This window comes from Theropithecus gelada, chromosome 5 (assembly GCF_003255815.1).
Source record: "Theropithecus gelada isolate Dixy chromosome 5, Tgel_1.0, whole genome shotgun sequence".
Taxonomy (NCBI): domain Eukaryota; kingdom Metazoa; phylum Chordata; class Mammalia; order Primates; family Cercopithecidae; genus Theropithecus; species Theropithecus gelada.
The window spans coordinates 125,955,050-125,975,687 of record NC_037672.1 but is presented as its reverse complement, the minus strand read 5'-3'; the positions used below and the strand labels follow the sequence as shown (position 1 = coordinate 125,975,687).

The window sequence follows — 20,638 nt, the reverse complement described above, 5'->3', positions numbered from 1 at the left end:
TGGTTCCTCTGCCATCAAATTTTTCCCCACTCTATTCCATCTTTCATACTGCTCTTATAGTTACTTTACTATAAAGTAAGTATACTGGCCCTGCCTACTTAAGGACTTCTGTTTTGTTGTTGCCTGCAGATTTTTCACAGTTTTTCTCTGCCATATTTTATCTGTAGTCTGCCTTTCTACCTCCATCCTTCAAGTTCTTTATGCACGAGCCACACTGAACAACCACCCCAATAAACCAAAAGTGCTTGGCCAGCCCTCGGACATATTCCTAGTCTACGTATTATTCACTTATCACATATTTATTGAGCAGGCACTGTTCCTGAAGTAATGGGAATACAGTAAAGACAAGATTCCTTTTTTTTTTTTTTTTTTTTTGAAGTTTAGATTATTGACAGTGAAGTAGAAATTATCGAATAAATAAACATACACATGTTAATTATCAGATAATAAGTACTATGCAAAATGTTTAGAGGCTGGGTGCAGTGGCTCACACCTGTTATCCCAGCATTTGGGAGACTGAAGTGGGAGGATCACTTGAAGCCAGGAGTTTGAGACTAGCCTCTGCAACATAGCAAGACCCTGTCCCTACAGAAAATACAAAAGTTATCTGGGCATGATGTGTGTGCCTGTATTTCTAGCTACTTGGGAGGCTGGGGTGGGAGAATCACTTGAGCCAGGAGGTCAAGACTGCAGCGAGGTATGATCATGCTACTGCACTCCAGCCTGAGTGACAGAGTGAGACCTTGTCTGTAAAAAAAGAAAGAAAGAAAATTTTAAATAAGCCAGTGTGATAATGAATTGTTGGATATCTGAGGGTGGTAGACCAGGTAGATCCTGTGAAGAAATGAATCTTAAGGTGAGATATAATAATAAAAAGGATATAAAGATCAGAAGAAAGAGCATTTTAAGCAAAGAGAACAGCTAGTTCAAAGACCCCCAAGGCAGTAATACAATTGGAATATTTGAAGTGAAAGAAATAGTATGCAAAATCAAGGCAATCGTGATGTTAAGAGTAGGTGAGATCTATGCAGTTTATTATGTTAAGCAATGTCAGCCACCACAGCAAACAAACTGAAATCTTAGGGACTAAACAAAACAAAGGTTTATTTGTTGCTTATGTTGCATGTCTTAGGCAGTTTGGCAGGAAGGCTCTATTAGGGTGTCCGCCTTCTTGGACACATGGTTTCTTGAGGTCACTGGAACAGAGAAAGAGGAATGGAAGAGGAACATGAGCACTTAAGTAACTCAGCTTTGAAATGATATATATCACTAACTTTTACCTCCGTTGGTGAGAACTGCATAGAAGTCTGGGAAATGTATGGTACATGTGGAATGTCTGGTGAATACTGTTGTCTCTGCTGCAGACAGGTATCTAAACATTTATGGTTTTATTAACCAGATTAAACAGTTTTAATTGGGAAAGCAATCTAATTATTCAATTAGATTGTATTGAATAAATGAATGAACACATGAATATACAATATGTAATATTTGCTTGTCCAAAACAAACTGTACATATAGAGTGAACTACACAGCATTTGTGCCTAAGGCATTCTCCTCACATTGTAAAACATTATAATTCCCTGGCTGTATATCTGTAATGTTTGGCTGCTGTAACTGTTTTTTTCTCCTTTTTTTTTTTTTTTTAATTAACAGGATGAGAGGCAGCTGCAGGTACCAGCAAATTACAAAATACATAATTACTAAAAGTAACTGAAGCATATTATAGCATAATTCAACAGGAAAAAGAAAAAAACATCTGGCACATGCTATGTTAATTTGTCATAAGAGAGTTCCAAGGAAAGTGCTTGCTGCAGCTGGCAGATCCATCATTTCACTGAAATGAATAGCACACCTTTTGTTTTTAATTCTCTCATATAATATAGAATAGAACCTTATGCAATTTAATCATCAGTCATCACTAAAGGATTTCATGCGTTGAGGGAATTTTCCTTTGTGCCATGTCAGCCAAAATCTACATGGCTCATCCTTACCTTAAACTGTGCCTCAATCATAACAGAATGGTCCAAGCAATTATAGTAATTAATTGAAGTGTCTAAGATATTGGCCTAAATTTAAATTTCTTATCCCATAATTAAATAAGTTTGTTTTATTTCATATGTCTTTTATTAGTTTTATTTAAAGTATGTGTGGTGTTTTCAAAGAGATGGATACATTACAGGGAAAACCTTGCTTATACTCTCATAACCATACCATTTCAGCTAATGTATGTGCCAGTGATAGTCACAATTAAAATACAATTAGTACGGAAACTCTCTCTTTCAATATGGGTTAAGATATTCATTTCTATGATAGAGACAGACAGAAATTATTATTATAAACATCTTCTAATGCAGACCTTTTTGAAATAGTCTGTATTTCCAACTCTCTACTGAATATTTTCATATATGTACCTCAAACTGAGTTTAGTCTAAATTGAACCCATTATTTCACCCCTAGCTGAAGTTTTCATTTTTATTTCATCCTATATTTCCCATTTCTGTGAATGGTAGTATCGTCTACCCAGTTGCTCGAGAAAAACTCTGGGTACCATCCTAGACTCCTCCTCATACCCCAAACTCCATTGTTACTAATTCAATCTCCTAGATCTCTCTTCAATCTGTCCCTTTTTCTCCAGTTGCTATCATTCAGGCTATCAACATTGCTCACCTGGACTGCCGCATTAACACTCTAATTTGACTATGGATTAATACCCTTACTATTTTTCCTGCTACAGTCAGCAAGATTTCCTGATGTTCAAATCAAATCATGTCACTTCTCTTCTTAAAATACTTCAGTGCCAATTTCCTGTTATGATTTATAAGGTTCTTTGTGAGCTGTATTTCCTTGCATTTCCAGCTTGTTCCTCTCTCACTCCCACCCCCACCTCCTAGTAACACTGTATATCCCATTCATGCTGAACTTCTTTTGTTTCCTAAATTTATTATCATTTCTTTTTTCCTGATATTAGATATTTTCCTGATCTGTGAAATTCCTGGATTTCATGCATGGGTTTGATTGTGACACTCTTCTTTTCCTTCCTCTGCCTTTTTCCATCTAACTGCTATTTATCTTTCATACATCAGCTTAAAAGTCTACTTCCTCTGAAGAGACAGCTCTAACCTTCCCTGTTCTTCCATGTGTCTTATTATAGCACCATGAAGTTTTTATAGCATTTGCTACCTATTTTAAGCCTAGTAGCTTTCCAATATTTCTAGTGGTTCATAAGTTTCACTATGGCAGTGACTAGATCTTGTTTCCTCCTTGCCTCCCTAGCACCTAGCACAGTAGTATGTAGCATGTAACAGGCACTCATTTCAGTATTTATTAAATGAGTAAACTTCGTAATTTCCCCAGACTCCTTCTAAGATCAGCACTTAACATTAGCGTTGGGAGGAAATTTCAACCATTACTTTGTAACTTTCAGTTCATTCTTCAAATAACTTTAAAATAAGCTTCCTGTGAAGGATCTTTATAAATAAAGCTTTAGGCCGGGCGCGGTGACTCAAGCCTGTAATCCCAGCACTTTGGGAGGCCGAGGCGGGTGGATCACGAGGTCAGGAGATCGAGACTATCCTGGCTAACATGGTGAAACCCCGTCTCTACTAAAAATACAAAAAATTAGCCGGGCACGGTGGCGGGCGCCTGTAGTCCCAGCTACTTGGGAGGCTGAGGCGGGAGAATGGCGTGAACCCAGGAGGCGGAGCTTGCAGTGAGCCGAGATCACGCCACTGCACTCCAGCCTGGGAGACACAGTGAGACTCCGTCTCAAAAATAAATAAATAAATAAATAAATAAATAAAGCTTTAGAACACATTGATTTTCCTGTTAGTAATCTCCCAAATTTATTATACCACTTGATGGTTACTTTGAAAATATAATCACTGAATTATCTCATTAGTCCTGATATGAGAGCAAGTACTTAGAAAAAACTTTGAAAAAGCAAGATGTAAGATATTAGAAATGGTATTACTGGATGGACTAGTCAACTGATTCTGTGGAATTAATTAAAATATGCATAGGCTTTAAAAAAAAAACACCTTTTGATTGCCAGTTACATTCTAAGCCTTGTGAATGTAGCTTCTCATTAGGAGTTGTCATTCTAGTGGGGAGAGGCTGTAAGAGAAGAACCAACAATATAACAATCAGAACCAACAAATAAACAATTTTAGATGTTTAAAGTGGTATGAAGAAAATAAATGGAGTCACGTGATACATACTGGAATGGAGGTAGGAGTTAGAAGAGCTAGACTATTTTAGGAAAAAACATAGTCTAAAAAGGTGATAGTTAAACTGAGGTCTGAAAAATGAGAAAATTATACCAAAAAGTCAGGAAAATATTCCAGGCAGATGGAAGAACAGCAAGCGTAAAGGTCCAGTGTTAGGAAGGAGCATGCTCATGTGAGTGAGTATAGTGAGGGGAAAGAATGCTGTAATATTGAAGAGATACCTCAGCAGGGATCAGATTGAGTGGGCTATTTTAAATGAGATATTTTTAATTATTTTAAGTAGAATGTTTAAATAGTACTATTTTAAGGTTAAAAAAAAAAAAAGAATGTTTAAGGAGTACTATTTTAAGGTTAAAAAAGTCTAAAGTGCAGCAATGGGAAATCACTGGGGAATTTTAAACATCTTTAGAGTTTAAAAGACCACTTATAACTACTGTGTGGAAAATAGACTAGAGAGGGAGCAAAAATGGAAACAGAGAAACCAGATATTAGAGTATTACAGTAGTTTTGGCAATAGATGATAGTGGCTTAGAATAGGATATCTTCAGTGGAGATGAAGAGAAGCCGGCAGTTTTGAAATACATTTGGGAGATAGAATAGGACTTACTGATAAATTAAATATAGGGCATGAGGGAAAAAGGAGGAATCAAAGATGATACCTAAGCTTTTGACTTGAGCAGCTAGGTAGATGGCAATGCTTATTTACTAGGAAGGAGGGAACTTGGGAAGAGATAGATAAGAAGTAGTTTCCATTTTGGACAGGTTACATTTGAGATGCTTATTAGTTTTTTTCTAGTAAATGTGTCAAGTAGGTCATGGAATACGTAAGTGAAGAGCTCAGAGAGGTCAGGCTTTGTTTTGTAATGTTATGTTTACAGTCATGGACAAGAGAAGATCACTTAGGGGAAAAGTGTAAATAGGGAAAGCAAACCTAAGACTGACCCAAAGTTGTCTAGTATATGTAAAGCTGACCTGCCTACCTTAAACCGTGGTATTTCTAGTTAGCTGAATGAGAAAAGATTTGAAACTTCGGAATGAATTTTCTTTTTTAGCAGTCAGGTCTTTTGAAGCCATACAAAAACTTGAGATTACAGTCTTTGCATTTGCTAACCATTTTGTCACATACTATGATTAAATATTTTTATCTAATATTAAAATATTAAATATTTCAGAAAATCTTTATTTTGCCTTTTAGATATTAGTATTATATGATATCACAGATTTGCTTTACTAACATCTCTTGTAATTGATTAGACTTAAGTGGGAAACAATATGATTTAGTTGAGAAAACATTTTGATTAAAAGACTGGTACAACATGGACATAAAGATGGGAACAACAAACAGTGGGCACTCAGGAGAAGAGAGGCAAGGGCTGAAAGATCTTCCAACAATGGTCTAATCAGCTCTCTGAGCTCTTCACTTGTGTATTCCATGACCTACTTGACACATTTACTAGAAAAAAACCAATAAGCATCTCAAATGTAACCTGTCCAAAATGGAAACTACTTATCTATCTCTTCCCAAATTCCCTCCTTCCTAGTAAATAAGCGTTGCCATCTACCTAGCATATCAGTGTTGATTACAGTATTTTGTTTATTTAAGCATTTAATTTTTTAATAGTTACAACATAAATTGCTTCATATGTAAATTATTTAGTAAACTTTTACTTACACAGAAATTACATTTTGCAAATATATTTCTAAATTATATTTTGTAAGGATGAGTAGAATTTTCTATCACATAAACATGAATTATATAAGTGAACTAAAAACGTATGAAACTGTTACCTAAGCGCTTCCCAGTGATGCTTTAAGGAATTCCTCAATCTTTTATATGTACTTTAAAATTAGTGGAAGATAGTAATTACACCTTGAACCTTTTACCCTATAATAAGCCAGAAATTATAGAGAAATTAGGTACAGTTTTATTTCAATTATTTGGTGCAAAATACTCTTTAAAATGTCATACCAAAATGAAATTTCCTCTATCTCTGTGTTTTCCCGGAGATTACACTTAAATCCTCTCCGATAGGTATGAATGTTTCTGTTCTTTTTTTTTTTTTTCTTTATACTTTAAGTTCTAGGGTACATGTGCACAACGTTTGTTACATATGTATACATGTGCCATGTTGGTGTACTGCACCCATTAACTCGTCATTTACATTAGGTATATCTCCTAATGCTATCCCTCCCCCCTACCCGCTCCCCATAACAGGCCCCGGTGTGTGATGTTCCCCTTGAATGTTTCTGTTCTTAAAGATTTCCAGGGAAGAGATTATATAGTCTTACTGAGCATGTGTTTCAACTGTCATACCACTGTGAAACTTTCTGGAAAGTCTTATTTAATGTTTATCCTAAATTACTCGTGATACAGGGAACTCTCAATTATTTTCTCTAATGAAGGGAAAATGTCTTGTAGATAACAAAGAGTCGAATCATCCTCCTGAGTCTTTCCTTTATCCCTGCAATGAAACATCCTGACAGAGAAATAAGAAGTTACAAAGTACTGACAGGAAGGCTCTAGGAAAGTCTCAGGGGATAGAGTTGGTGAAATCACTTTTCTCTTCACCCTTTAATACCTTCTAAAATTTCATTTGGAAGAAAGCTGTAAGGTTGAAAGAAATGCTTGAATGAAAAATAAGCTTAGCCACTTCAATTTCTTTGGAGAAAGAAGAATATAAATAAGTCTAAATAAATACCAGTAGTCTTTATCTAAAATATGGTTTTTCTGATAAATTCCTCAGTAAATCTTGAGCAAACAAGGATTAAAATGTTCTAACTGCTATGTTTTCTATAATTTAGAAAATTAGAACTTTTCTAATTTTAGAAAATTGGAAATTTAGCCATAAATCAGCAAATATGGTAATGGCCACATAACATTTTGGTCAACGATGGACCACATATATAATAGTAGTCTCGTAAGATTATAAAGGAGATGAAAAATTCCTGTTGCATAGTGACATCATAGCTGTCATAATGTCTTCATGCAATGCATTACTCAGGGGTTTATGGCGACGCTAAACAAAACGACTGCACTGCCAGTCTTATAAAAGTATAGCATATGCAATTATGTATAGTACATGATACTTAATAATCAAGAGCTATGGTACTGGTCTATGTGTTTACTCTACTGTACTTTTTATTATCTAAGAGCATACTCCTACATGTTTTTTTTAAGTTAACTGTAAAACAGCCTTAGGCAAGTCCTTCAAGAGATGTATTCCAGAGGGAGGCGTTGCTATCAAAGGAGATGACGGTGCCATGTGTGTTATTACTCCTGAAGACCTTCCAGTGGGACAAGATGTACAGGTGGAGGACACTGATACTGATAATCCTGACCCTGTGTAGGCATCATCTAATGTGTATGTTGGTGTCTTTGTTTTTAACAAAAAACTCAAAGAATAAGGATATAGAGAAAAAATATTTTTGTACAGCTGTATTTTTGTGTTTAGGGTCAAAAGTTAAAAAATTAAAAATTTTATAAAGTAAAAAGTTATAGTAGGCTAAGGTTAATTTAGTGTTGAAGAAAAAAATATGTTTTTATAAATTTAGTGTAGCCTTAGTATACAGTGTTTGTAAAGTCTACAGTAGTGTAAAATAATGTCCTAGGCCTTCCCATTCACTCTCCACTCACTCACTGACTCACCCATAGCAACTTCCAGTCGTGCAAGCTCCATTTATGGTAAGTACCCGTACAGATGTACCATTTTTTATCTTTTATACAATATTTTACTGTACATTTTCTATGTGTAGATACACGAATACTTACACTGTTAAAACTGTTTACAGTCTTCAGTACAGTAACATGCTGTACAGGTTTGGAGCCTAGGAGCAGTAGGCTATACTATTAATATTTTACCTAGGTGTGTAGTAGACTTTACCATCTAGGTTTGTGTTGCACACTCTGTGATGTTCATACAACAATAAAATTAATGATAAATTTCTCAGAATGTATTCCTATTATTAAGTGATACATGACTCCATTTGGATGTGTAAAGCAGTGTGGTAGATATTGTGGCAACTAAAAATAATTCTTCTTTTAAAAGTTTCTGCTGGGTATGGTGGCTCACAACTGTAATCCCAGCACTTTGGGAAGCCGAGGTGGGAGGCTGTCTTGAGCCCATGAGTTTGAGACCAACCGGAACAACATAATGAAACATCATCTCTACAAAACATAAGATTAGCCAGGCATGGTGGTGCATGCCTGTAGTCCCAGCTGCTTGGGAGACTGAGGTGGGAGGATCACTTGAGCCCAGAAGGTCAAGGCTGCAGTGAGCCATTATTATACCACTGCACTCCAGCCTGGGCAATAGAGTGAGACCCCCATCTCAAAACAACAAAAAAAGTTCCTATTCCATTTAGGAGAATGTATGTATGTATGTGTGTGAACATATATGTAAAGCACTAGCATTATAATACAGGATTGATAAACCATACATAAAATAAGTATTCAATATCATAAAGATTTGATGTGTAAAGAAAACTGTCTGGATTAAAATGAATGGAAAGGAGACCTGAAAAGAAGGGAGAAAAGGGTGCAGTCTTAAAGAATGGGAAGAATTGTAATGGGAAATCTGAAAAACACAATCTAAAAAATGACATAAACCTGATCCTGAGGTAATACATATGCAGTTTGTTTTCGAAACAATGAGAGCCCAACTGAAGTGTGGAAGGTTCCTACTGGGGATAAGGTTGGAAAGATAAGTTACACAAAATTTTGAAGGAGCTTATGACATTCTCAGGAATTTGGATTATTTTGTCCAATAGCTGAGAGCCATTGAAGAGTATAGCTCAAGGAAGCAAATTATTGAAGTGGTGTTTTGGAAAGAGAAGTATGCTAGAGATACATGGTTTAGAGAGGGAAACCCACTGTATCGGTTGAGTGCATTCATATGCCCTGTGGTAGAGTACTTTACATATATTGTTTCACTTGATATTGAGAAACTCAAGCAGCTTGTTACTACAATAAATCTAAGAATTAAGTTCTAAGAACTTGAATTGGGATGGTAACACTGGGTAGGAATGAAAAATAGATGCAAGAGACCTATCAAAGAGAGAGTCTCTTTTGGGGTAAATGAGAAGTTGCATTTAAGACAAAGTGAGAAGCTGGGCGCAGTGGCTCATGCCTGTAATCCCAGCACTTTGGGAGGCCGAGGTGGGTGGATCATCTGAGGTCAGGGGTTTGATGCCAGCCTGGCCAACATGGTGATACCCCATCTCTACTAAAACTACAAAAATTAGTTAGGCATGGTGGTGGGTGCCTGTAATCCTAGCTACTAGTGAGGCTGGGGCAGGAGAATTACTTGAACCGGGGGAGGTGGAGGTTGCCGTGAGCTGAGATCATGCCACTGCACTCCAGCCTGGGAGACAGAGCGAGACTGTCTCACAAAAAAAAGAAGGACAAAGTGAGAAATAGGAGTTGACTTTAAACTTTTTAACCTAGACACCTAGAGCGGAGATGTCAGTATAAAAACTGAGCAGCAGGATGAGAAGTAGATTTGTGAGACAATGCAAAAAGCTTGATATTAGGCTTGTTAAGTTTGAGTTTAAGACTGGACTTTTAGGGAAGAAGTCTGAAGTAAAAATTTAATTGTTAGGTTTCCAAGTAAGTATATAAATTTTCATATTCCTAGAAGGCCTAATACACATACACACACACATATACTCTCTGCGTGCGTGCGTGTGTGTGTGTGTGTGTGTGTGTGTTATTCAACGAACTTTCATTATTTACCTTCCATGTTGCGGTATAGGGCAGTGGTTAAGAGCACAGACTTTGGAATCAAAGGGCCAAGTTTTTTTTAATCTTGACTCTACAGCTGACAAGCAGCCAGATGTGGTGGCTCACGCCTGTAATCCTAACACTTCAGGAGGCCAAGGTGGAAGGACTGCTTGAGCCCAGGAGTTCTAGATCAACCTGGGCAATAATATGGCAAAACCCTGTCTCTACAAAAAATACAAAAAAAACTAGCCGGGCATGATGGCATGCACCTGTAGGCTCAGCTACTCAGGAGGCTGAGGCAAGAGGACCACCTGAGCCTGGGAGGTGGAGGCTGCAGTGAGCCGTGATTGTGCCACTACACTCTGGCCTGGGTGACAGAGTGAGACCCTGTCTCAAAAAACAAACAAAAAAACCTGACAAGCTATGTGATCCTAGGCAAGTTACTTATTTTTTTAATTTCTGTCTTTTAATTTTCTCTTATGTAAAAATTGGGATTTCAGGGCTGGGTGTGGTGGCTCACTCCTGTAATCTCAACACTTTGGGAGGCCGAGGAGGGCAGATCACGAGGTCAGGAGATTGAGACCATCCTGGCTAATACGGTGAAACCTCATCTCTACTGAAAATACAAAAATTAGCCGGGCATGGTGGTGGGCGCCTGTATTCCCAGCTACTTGGGAGGCTGAGGCAGGAGAATGGCATGAGCCTGGGAGGCAGAGCTTGCAGTGAGCCGAGATGGCACCACTGCACTCCAGCCTGGGCAACAGAGCAAGACTCCATCTCAAAAAAAAAAAAAAATGAGAATTTCATATATTAGTCATGCAAACTAAATATTAAATTAATTTATGAAAGCACCTACAACAGTGTCTGGCACATTGTAAGCAAATACTGTGGAAATGTTTGCTCTTATTATCATCATCACATCATTTTCACTATTATTTGCCAAGCTTTGTTGAGTACAAAGATGAGTAACAAAGTTGCTCACCATCCAGTGGGGGAGACAGAGTTTGACATATAAAGAGATAAATATTTACGTGGATTAAGGGTAACTTAAAGTATATTTTCATTTAATGATTTATGTCTTTGTGATCTTAAATATTGTGGAAAATTATTACTATCCATCATTCAGATTATCTTGAGTAAGAACTGAAGAATAGTTTAGGCATGAAATTATACAAGTAGGTATTTTCCTGAAAAGTTTTGTGTAAACTGAATGTCGGCTAACTTTATAAATGTGATCATTGTTTCATCTTAATCTCAATTATACTCACAATTTGGTTTTCATCAGCACTAATATGTATAACTTTCACCTTTAATTACATTTGACCTAGAAGACTGGCCACTAGTCATTTTGTTTATCATTCTTTAGTAGGTTTTTTTCTTTTTTCTTATGTTGTTGGGGGGATGGTTGGGCAATAATTTTAAGCTGCAGAAGATACTTTAAAGTAAGAATAATAATTTATTATATTTTGTTATTATCACTCAAAGCTAAAACAATATATTTGGCTTTATCTGTCATGGAATTAATGATAGATACTCAAACCCCTCATAGTCAGTGAACCTGTATTTATGAAATCACTGAGTTAGAATAACCGATCTCCCTCGTAGTCTGTCAGTTCTATGATGACAACAACTATGTTTGCCACCACATATCTTGCACCTGGCCTGTAACGAATGTTCGGTAACTATTTGTATAATTGAATAGTGGATGGCATTGCTTTTTGTTTTATATATTTATAACAGATTACTTGCTATTTTTAACAACTATTCACTCAATAATAGGACACTTGAGAGGCTTACCAAATTTGTAGGCTGTTTGCTGGCTCCTTTGAAAAAAATTAAAGCTTAAGTTATTTTGGAAGAGCTAATCTGTTGATTGATTTCAGAAGCACAAATAAGGTTAAAGGATAAAAGCCAATACTGAATCAAGAATTTCACCTGAGCCAAATCCAAATTAATTCTCTCCTTGGAAATAATGATACAGAAATCATCCATAACCATCCATAACCCTAAAAGTTCACACACAGTAAGAAAAGCCTTGAATGTCATTGATTCATTATATGTAATACTCACAAATTTATCTGATCTTTGTTCAGATTAAGTTATTTTTAATGCTACATTGTATGTACCCTTAACCTGACACTCTTGAAGTGACTTTTGACTAAAAGCAGTATAATACTTATATGTGGAACAACAACAAAGAAGACAGTTCTGTGCATAAGATACTGTAGGTAATGAAGCATAAATGATATGAATGAGTAAAATACAGTACATTTACAACCAAAACATGAATAAGAATTCTAACTGTACTGCACTGAAGTGATACTGGAGTAATTAATGTTGCCTTAAATTTCTAAGAGTTGAGCTCCCCTAAAAAGCACTGTATATGAATCTTACAAATGCATACTAAGGCTGGGCATGGTGGCTTATGCCTATAATCCCAGCACTTTGGGAGGCCGAGGAGGGCGGGTTGCTTGAGCTCAGGAGTTCGAGACCAACCTGGGCAACATGGTGAAAACCCATCTCTACTAAAATACAAAAAATTAGCCAGGCGTGGTGGTGCATGCCTGTAGTCCCAGCTACTCTGGAGGCTGAGGCACAAGAATCACTTGAGCCTGGGAGGCAGAGGTTGCAGTGAGCCAAGGTCATGCCACTGCACTTCAGTTTGGGCTACAGAGTGAGACTCCGTCTCATTAAAAAAAAAAAAACAAAAAAAACACATACTATAGCTAAGAAGGCACAGTAGCTTACGAGATTTTGTAGTAATAAATACTGTATCTTTTTGATATGAGTATGCTTTTATTTTAGTGTCTAATAGTATCTCAAAATAATATTGAAGATACTTTTGTACTTTTAAAATATGTGTTTTTATTTTGTTTTTTTTAGTTTGGCAAAATATATATAACAAAATTTACCATTTTAATTGTGATAAAATTTTTTTAATTATGATAAAATACACATAAAACTTACCACCTTAACTATTTTTAAGTGTACAATTCAATAGTGTTACATATATACACATTGTTGTGCAACTGATCTCTAGAATATATGTGTATTTTATTAAAAAGAAATAAATGAGTCCTTTGAAGTATGGTCTGTTAGTAAGTGACTTTATTTTGCACATGAAGATGATATTTTTGTTCAAATCATGAACATGTATCTTGCTAATAAAGATTCTGTTTTCTATTTGGAACAATTATATTAATGGATTTTTTGGTGCTGTCTTTTGATTAATAGGAGTGAGCTGAGTCGACAGAAACTTCATACCCAAGAGCTGCTTTCTCAGCTGGAAATGGCAAATGAAAAGGTAGTTGAGGTAAGATAATGACTCCCCTGGGAAGTGCTTTCTGCTGCAGCTTGATACACATGTTATAGAATTTTACCTGAGCCAAATCCAAATTATTTCTCTACTTGGAAATAACAATACAGAAATCATCCATAACCCTAAAAGCCGACACGCAATATAATGTGAATAAAAGCTTTGAACGTCAGTGATTCATCAGATTCATCATATGTAAATAATAAAAGGTAGAGCTCTTATTTCTGTTTTACCAATAGAACTTTTGTAGTATTTCAGAGAATGTATTAGGATCCCCTTTATTCTTATGCATCTCTAAAATTATTTTTTAACCCATTCATCTTTTTTCATTTTAATCCATCCCAAAAGACACATCACATAAAAAATACTTTTGCCTACTGTAATATATTAAAATATATTTAGATTTATGACTTAGAACTAAATATAGCAAGAGTTCAAGTTTTTTTCCTTGAGGCGTTCAAAAAGTAAACAATTTTTGGATTATGATTGGGGCTTTTTAGAGCTCTTCATTTGATGTTCATCTTCATTTGATGTTCTAACTTCAAATGTTTGTTGGAATTTCCCTGAGTGTATGGTCTACTCCATCTTTGTGGTCTACTATAGGAACTATAGTGAAATCATTACTCCTAAGCATCATGGCATTATGAATTGATATGAGCCATTTAGAAATTATTTAAGGAATAGCCATTAAAATAATCTTTCAGGTAGCTCCCACTTCCAGATATCTATTCTGATGAAGTAATTTACAATACAGAAAAATTTAAGAGAAGATATTCAGTACAGTAATGTTAATAATATAGGAAGATCAAAAGCAACCAAAATGAGAATAGAAAAGGAACAGTTGCATATATTAGGATTTATCCTATCTAAACTGTTCCTCAGCCATTATGGTAGCAGTATAGAAGAAGTTGCATTATATGAAGTCTGATTATAAATATGAAAACGATTATTACAGATGATAGAATTTTTCCCCCATGTTTTCTCTAGCATGTGATGTGCTTCTTAAAATTTAAAGGCTACAGATTTAAACATCTTGGTAAATTGGACCAGCCAATATAGTTCTCTTCATAACATTTAATTTTACTTTTGGGCATAATAAGAAATATAATAAGCTCATTTTAGCAGGATACTGTTATTTCAATATTTTATATTACTGTCATAGCCATAACATTCATTCTTATCACTTGTACGTTAGTACATGGGAACTATAAGTTTCTGATTCTTCATAGAAAATGTGTTTTTCAAAAAAAAAAAAAAAGAAACTGTGTCTTTCTAACTCTTCCTAATTAGGCTTGTATTATTATCTCATTCAGATAAGTGCCAGAAAAACTGTTTAACAATTCTAGTTGTACAAAAATACTTTCTCAGATGTACTATAACCAGGCTAGTAAGTATGGAGATAGCTAATCCGTTTTTTAACTGATAAATTATTTGGACTTGTCTGCATGACAGTATGTTGTGACAGCTTTGTATTCATGATGCCTGTATAGTTCTTGCCATAACAAAGTATTAGAAACTGGGTGCCTTAAACAACAGAAAATAATTGTCTCTTAGTTCCAGAGGCTAGAAGTCCAAAATTGAGGTGTTGACGTTGTTGGTTCCTTCTGAGAGCTGTGAGGGAGAATCTGTTTCATGCCTTTCTCCCAGCTTCTGGTAGCCTCAGACATTCCTTGGCGTGGAGATTGTGTTCTCTCTGTGTTCAACTTGTCTTTCCTTTGTACATGTATGTCTCTGTGTCCAAATTTCCCCTTTTATGAAGACATCAGTCATATGGATTATGGTCCACTCTAGTGATCTCATCTCAACTTGATCATCTGCAAGGACTCTATTTCCAAACAAGGTCATATTCATAGGTACTGGGGGTTAGGACACAATTTAACCCATGACAGTACCTAATAGCTGTGTTGACCCTAATAGACGCTGGAGTATGCAGATGTCTTGGGGAACATACAGAAACAGTTCATCCCAACCCTACTAAAGCTCTGGTTGTAAGGCCCAGCAGTCTGTGTTTTCACAGCCCAGGTGATTCTGAAGCAGTGATCTTCACAAATTGAAAGTCTTATTCTTCCGAGTCATTTTGCTTTGAGATTTGTTAATTCACTTTCTTTGCTGGCATGTGGGAGAAAGAAAACAATTTATTAAGAATGTAAAGCTAAGTTTTATTTTAAAGCTCATAACTTGAAAAAATGTAAATTTTGAGATAATATTATTTGTATTTTATAAGTGGTAAAATGATGTCCAGATTTTTCATTGATTATTCCACAAAACATCTCCATATCACATATGGATTTCTAACTTGTTTTCTATTTCCCCTTAATAGAATGAAAAGCTAATTCTAGAGCATCGAGAAAAAGCCAACAGACTTCAAAGGCGTCTAAGTCAGGCAGAAGAGAGAGCTGCTTCAGCTTCCCAGCAGGTAGGGAGCATCCTCTTATCCCTAGATAGTAAACAGTTCAAAGATAAGATAAGTTTTTTAGAAGTTCCCAGAGAACTTAATAGTTTATTTTTACTAGATTAATATATTTTAAAATTAATCCCTTTAATATGTGAGGTTGAAAAAGTAAACATTGGAAACAAAAATAAGCTCTGCGTGGTGGTTCGCAACTGTAACACCAGCAATTTGGGAGGCCTAGGCAGGAGGATCACTTGAGGCCAGGAGTTCAAGACCAGCCTGTGAAACATGGCAATACCTTTTCTGTACAAAAAATTTTAAATATTAGCCAAGTATAGTGGTGCATACCTGTGGTTCCAGCTACTCAGAAGGCTGAGGCAGGAGGATGGCTTCGGCCCAAGAAGTCGAAGCTGCAGTGAGCCATGCTTCTACCACTGCACTCCAGCCTGGCGGACAGAGTGAGACCCTGTCTCAACAAAAAAAAAAGAAAGAAAAGAAATATACTGTCTTAACTATCATAACCTCTAGCCACAGGCCACTATTTATATTTAAATTAATTTAAATTAAATAAAATATAAAATTGAGATCCTCAGTCATACTAGTCATATTTGAAGTGCTCAATAGCCGTATATAGCTAGGGCTATCACATTGAACAGCGTAGATATGGAACATTTCTGTCATAACAAAAAGTTCTGTTATACAACACTGCTCTGGAATTATATTCTGTCTAAAACTAGGCAGATATTCACTAACAGATTTGAAAGTAGATAATATTGCTTTGAAAGTAATATTTCAAAATCTCTGCCTTTGTTTTTATTTTACTTTTCAGTGGAAAAAAAATTCCTTGGCTTACAGGTTAATTTACTTAATGCATATTTTCATATGACCAAAAAAATCTAAAATACAATATAAAAGTTGTCCAGTGGGAAATAGAGTAGAAAATGCAGAATATCAATGAAATACTAAGGGATAATTTCTCTTAATACACGCACATCATATAAATGAAGTGGGCCCTTGATTATAAAGTAGGAGCAATAGTCCCTCTTATGAGGAACAAAATGAGACCAGTTCAGTGATTATAAAGATAGACTAGAAACAGACAGTTCAAATGGATGGATACATAGGGCAAGCAAGAAAACAAAAACAAATCAAGTTACTATATTATTAATTATATTTGCTTATAAATGTATTATTTCAATCAAAATTAATATTCTTAACTACTACAGCATTTTATAGATAGTAAAGCCACTCTGCTTGCTGAATTCAGTTTATGTTCATGATATTTACAGATTTTTTAAAATCTACTTCTGTTATGAACATGGCATGCCACTTAAAGAAAATTTAGTAATAATTTATCCTTCTGTTCCTCTCCCTCTTGAAAGTAATTACAGTCTTTTCAAATAATTTTTATGTCTGATGAAGTTATGAATTAACTAATGGGTTAGCCAATTATTTAAGAACATATTTAGGTTATAAGGTAACAGAAGTTAGGTGCACTGGACAGTATCTGGAGAGTATGTGTGTCGGTGTCAGGCAAATCCCTTAGTGCCATTTAGTGCCATTAAGTAGTCATGTGACTTTGGGCAATTTCAACTTCTCTAAGCCTCAGTTTCCTCATGTTTAATATAGGATAATAACACCTCCCTCATATTAAAGGATCAAAAGAATTAACACATGTAAAGCATTTCCCTTAGTGATAAGTAGATATTTAGAAGGATATATAAGAAATTAAATTTCTATATCATAATCTTTAAAGCTTCTCATTTACCTTTTTTAAGGCAAATGGCAAAGAAAATGTCTACGTAAAATCAGCTACCTTGAGTTCTATAGTAAAAACGGTACAATTACAGGACATTAATTATATAACCAGTTAGCATCTAGATTAGTTTCCTCCCTGAAAAAATTAAACCTAAACAGTCTAGTACTGATGTTTCTTCTGTTGTTTAAACTCTCCAATGGGAAAGATTCCACCATTCTTTTAAGTAACCTTTTTAAAATGTTTTGTCAGTAACCACTTCAGGAATTGTTCTGTAACAAATCTTTCCCTAAGCTTGTCTCCTTCCCTTCTGTTCCTATTTGAAGATGGAAGGTAATCATTTGGCACTTTCCCCTTACCCAAAAAGGAATTTCTTCCCTGGAATTAATATTTGTTCTGTTTTATATGAGTCCAGGTGATCAACTTTGTTTGTAAGATGTACATTTTATTTTTTTAATTTTTATATTTGCCTTCTCTGAACCTTCTAATTTTCCTATAAAAACTGAAAAAGTGCTATTAGAAATAATATCCTACTAAATGCATGATATTAACAAAATGCAGAAAAATTTTAAAATTATTATCGTCTCTGACACATCACACTTACCATAGTGCAGTGCAGCATCGTGTTACTGGTTCAATACAAGCCCTGAATCGTGCTGATTCACTTTGCTCTAAATGTGCTTTTCTGATTAACTTTCTCTACATGTTATTCATCCATTCTAAGTGTATCACTCTAAATGGTTGAATGCCATACTGTGATCTGTCAACATATGAGTTTTTTAAATCAGTGTGGTGAAGCCTTTCAATGCAAGAACACAAAACCTAGAAGCTAAGAAAAAAAATAATAAATATGTTCACAGTTTCAAATATCTATATCAGAAAAAGTCATAAAGTCAGTGACAAACCGAGAAAAATATTTGTACCATATATGACAAAAGGCTAATGCCCTAAATACATACGAAGGATGCCTAAGTTTTCAAAAAATGCTACAGTCCAGTAGACAAATATATAAAGGAAGTTTATGGAGAAAGAAGGACAGATGGCTTTTAAACATTTAAAAAGATGTTCACCCTCACCTATAGGACAAATACAGATGTAAACTGTAATCACATCATTTTTCACCTATCAAATCGTGAAGTTTGGAAAAGCATTGTGCTGGCAGTCTCACACGTTATTGATATAAGCACATGTTGGTACAGTCTCCAGAGCACAGTTTGGCAGTATCTTTCAAAAACTGTAAATGTATGTAACCTTTGACCCATACTTGCACCTGGAAACATTTTTGCCAGGAAGCAAACATGTAAAAATACTGATTGAAGCATTGTCTGTCATTTTAAAAGATTAAAAACCATACAAATACCCAACAATAGCAGACTAGTTAAATTATGGAGTATTCATACAGAGGAATAGCTTGCAGCTATTAAGAAGAATAAAGTATAATAGTCCTAATATAGAGCTATTTCTAAGGTAGATAATTTAGAAGAAAAGAAAACAAGATGAAAAGTGTTTATAATTCTTTCATCATTTTTTAAATAAAAGGAAAGAAGAAATACATATATTCTCATTTAAAATATTTCTGGAAGCATACCTTACTGGAAATACTGGTTGTATCTGGAGAGGTGTCTGGAATGAAAGACAGCAATGGGAATGAGACTTCCTTTATGCTGTCTACCATTTCATACTGTTAGATCTTTTTTTTTACCATGTGTGTATATTATCAATTCCTACTAACATTTAAAGATTATTTTTCTATTAGACTTTTCTTGTTAAGATCTATCATCACTTTATTATCAGGCTTGCATTGTGTTGGCTCACGTTAGTTTGTGTTTTAGAAACTTTCCTGATTAACTTTTATCTAGATGTTTTTCATCCATCTGGAATATGTTTTACAATTCTAAGCATATTAACCCTGAGCTATCGAATGTCTTATTTGACCTGCATTTCTCTAATGTAATAGACATTTTAAAGTTTTAAGAGTAAAATAGATATTAATTTAAAAACGATCACTGACTGGGCACAGAGGCTTACACCTATAATCCCAGTACTTTGAGACCAAGGTGGGTGGATTGCTTGAGCCCAGGAGTTTAAGGCTGGTCTGGTCAATATAGTGAGACCCTGTCTCTGAAAAAAATTAAAATTAACCAGGCAAAGTGACTACTGAAGAGGCTGAAGCAGAAGGATCACTTGACCCTGGGAGGTCAAGGCTACAGTGAGCTGTGATTGTACCACTGTACTCCAGCCTGGGCAACAGAGCAAGACTGCCTCAAAAAGAAAAAGATCATTTACAAAACCCTTTCCAATAAGACCGTTTTCAGTACTTATAGGTTGTGATGCATTCTACTTTGTATTAATCTAAGATTTTCCACAGAAAAAGTAACTACTTACCGATTGTTTATTTTAATTGCAGCTCAGTGTGATTACAGTGCAGAGAAGAAAAGCAGCCTCCCTGATGAATCTGGAAAATATTTAAAAATATTCATAGTTCATTCACAGAACTTTAGAGTTGGGAAAGCAGTTGGACTAGAAGTGTATTGAAATGGTAAAGCCTGCAGAGTATAATAGTTAAGGCTTGTGTTATTTTGCGTAAGCATTGTTATTCTGTTTTGAGGGTTATTGGAAAACAGAGCAGTGACCACTTCCTGTAAGTAAAGAAAATATAATCCTATATTGAGCTTCAGTGGAGAATAAACCAGCTGAGAAGAACTCATTGCCTTCATCAACGTGTCTGTTTTTTAATTCCTCCTTTTTCCCTTGAAAGGCTATAATAATTTTCAAACTATGCAAATTTCTCTTTCATAAGAAAGAGTTTTTAAGAAAATTCTAGAATTTAATATTTCAGTTTCCAAGATTTGAAAATTTTACATCTAATTGTTACTTCTAACTCATTTTTAAAGTTCCTAAGTATCCATTTTATTATGAACTCATGAATGTAATAAATTGTGCACTTTCTAAAACAATGCTGTCACGTATTTTAATGTATGATTGTAGTGCTTCATTTTTAACTTACAGTTTTCAGTATTTATGAAACTTGATATTTAAGAATTTGGAAGGAGTTTTTTACATGTTACTTAAAGCAATACTAATCAAATGGAGATCTTAGGTGCTAAGACTGCATGGCATTGAACTATTGAAGTCCTATTGATCTTCATAGATACATGTACCTGTTCTCTGGTTTGAACTTAGTGCACCCTCGTTTCTGTTGGTTAAAGCAGAGAGGTTTGCATCT

At 35.2% G+C, this 20,638-nt stretch overlaps 1 protein-coding gene across 1 annotated transcript in view; it reads left to right on the top strand.

Annotated features, from left to right (window-relative positions):
• SCLT1 (sodium channel and clathrin linker 1) overlaps nt 1–20,366 on the top strand; it is a 211,044-nt gene extending 190,678 nt beyond the window's left edge. The window contains exons 19-21 of the mRNA XM_025386661.1: nt 13,183–13,261; nt 15,585–15,680; nt 19,820–20,366. Of these exons, the coding sequence (XP_025242446.1) occupies nt 13,183–13,261; nt 15,585–15,680; nt 19,820–19,882 (238 nt within the window). The 3' untranslated portion in view covers nt 19,883–20,366. The remainder of the gene's footprint in view (nt 1–13,182; nt 13,262–15,584; nt 15,681–19,819) is intronic.
• The last annotated feature ends 272 nt before the right edge of the window (nt 20,367–20,638 follow it).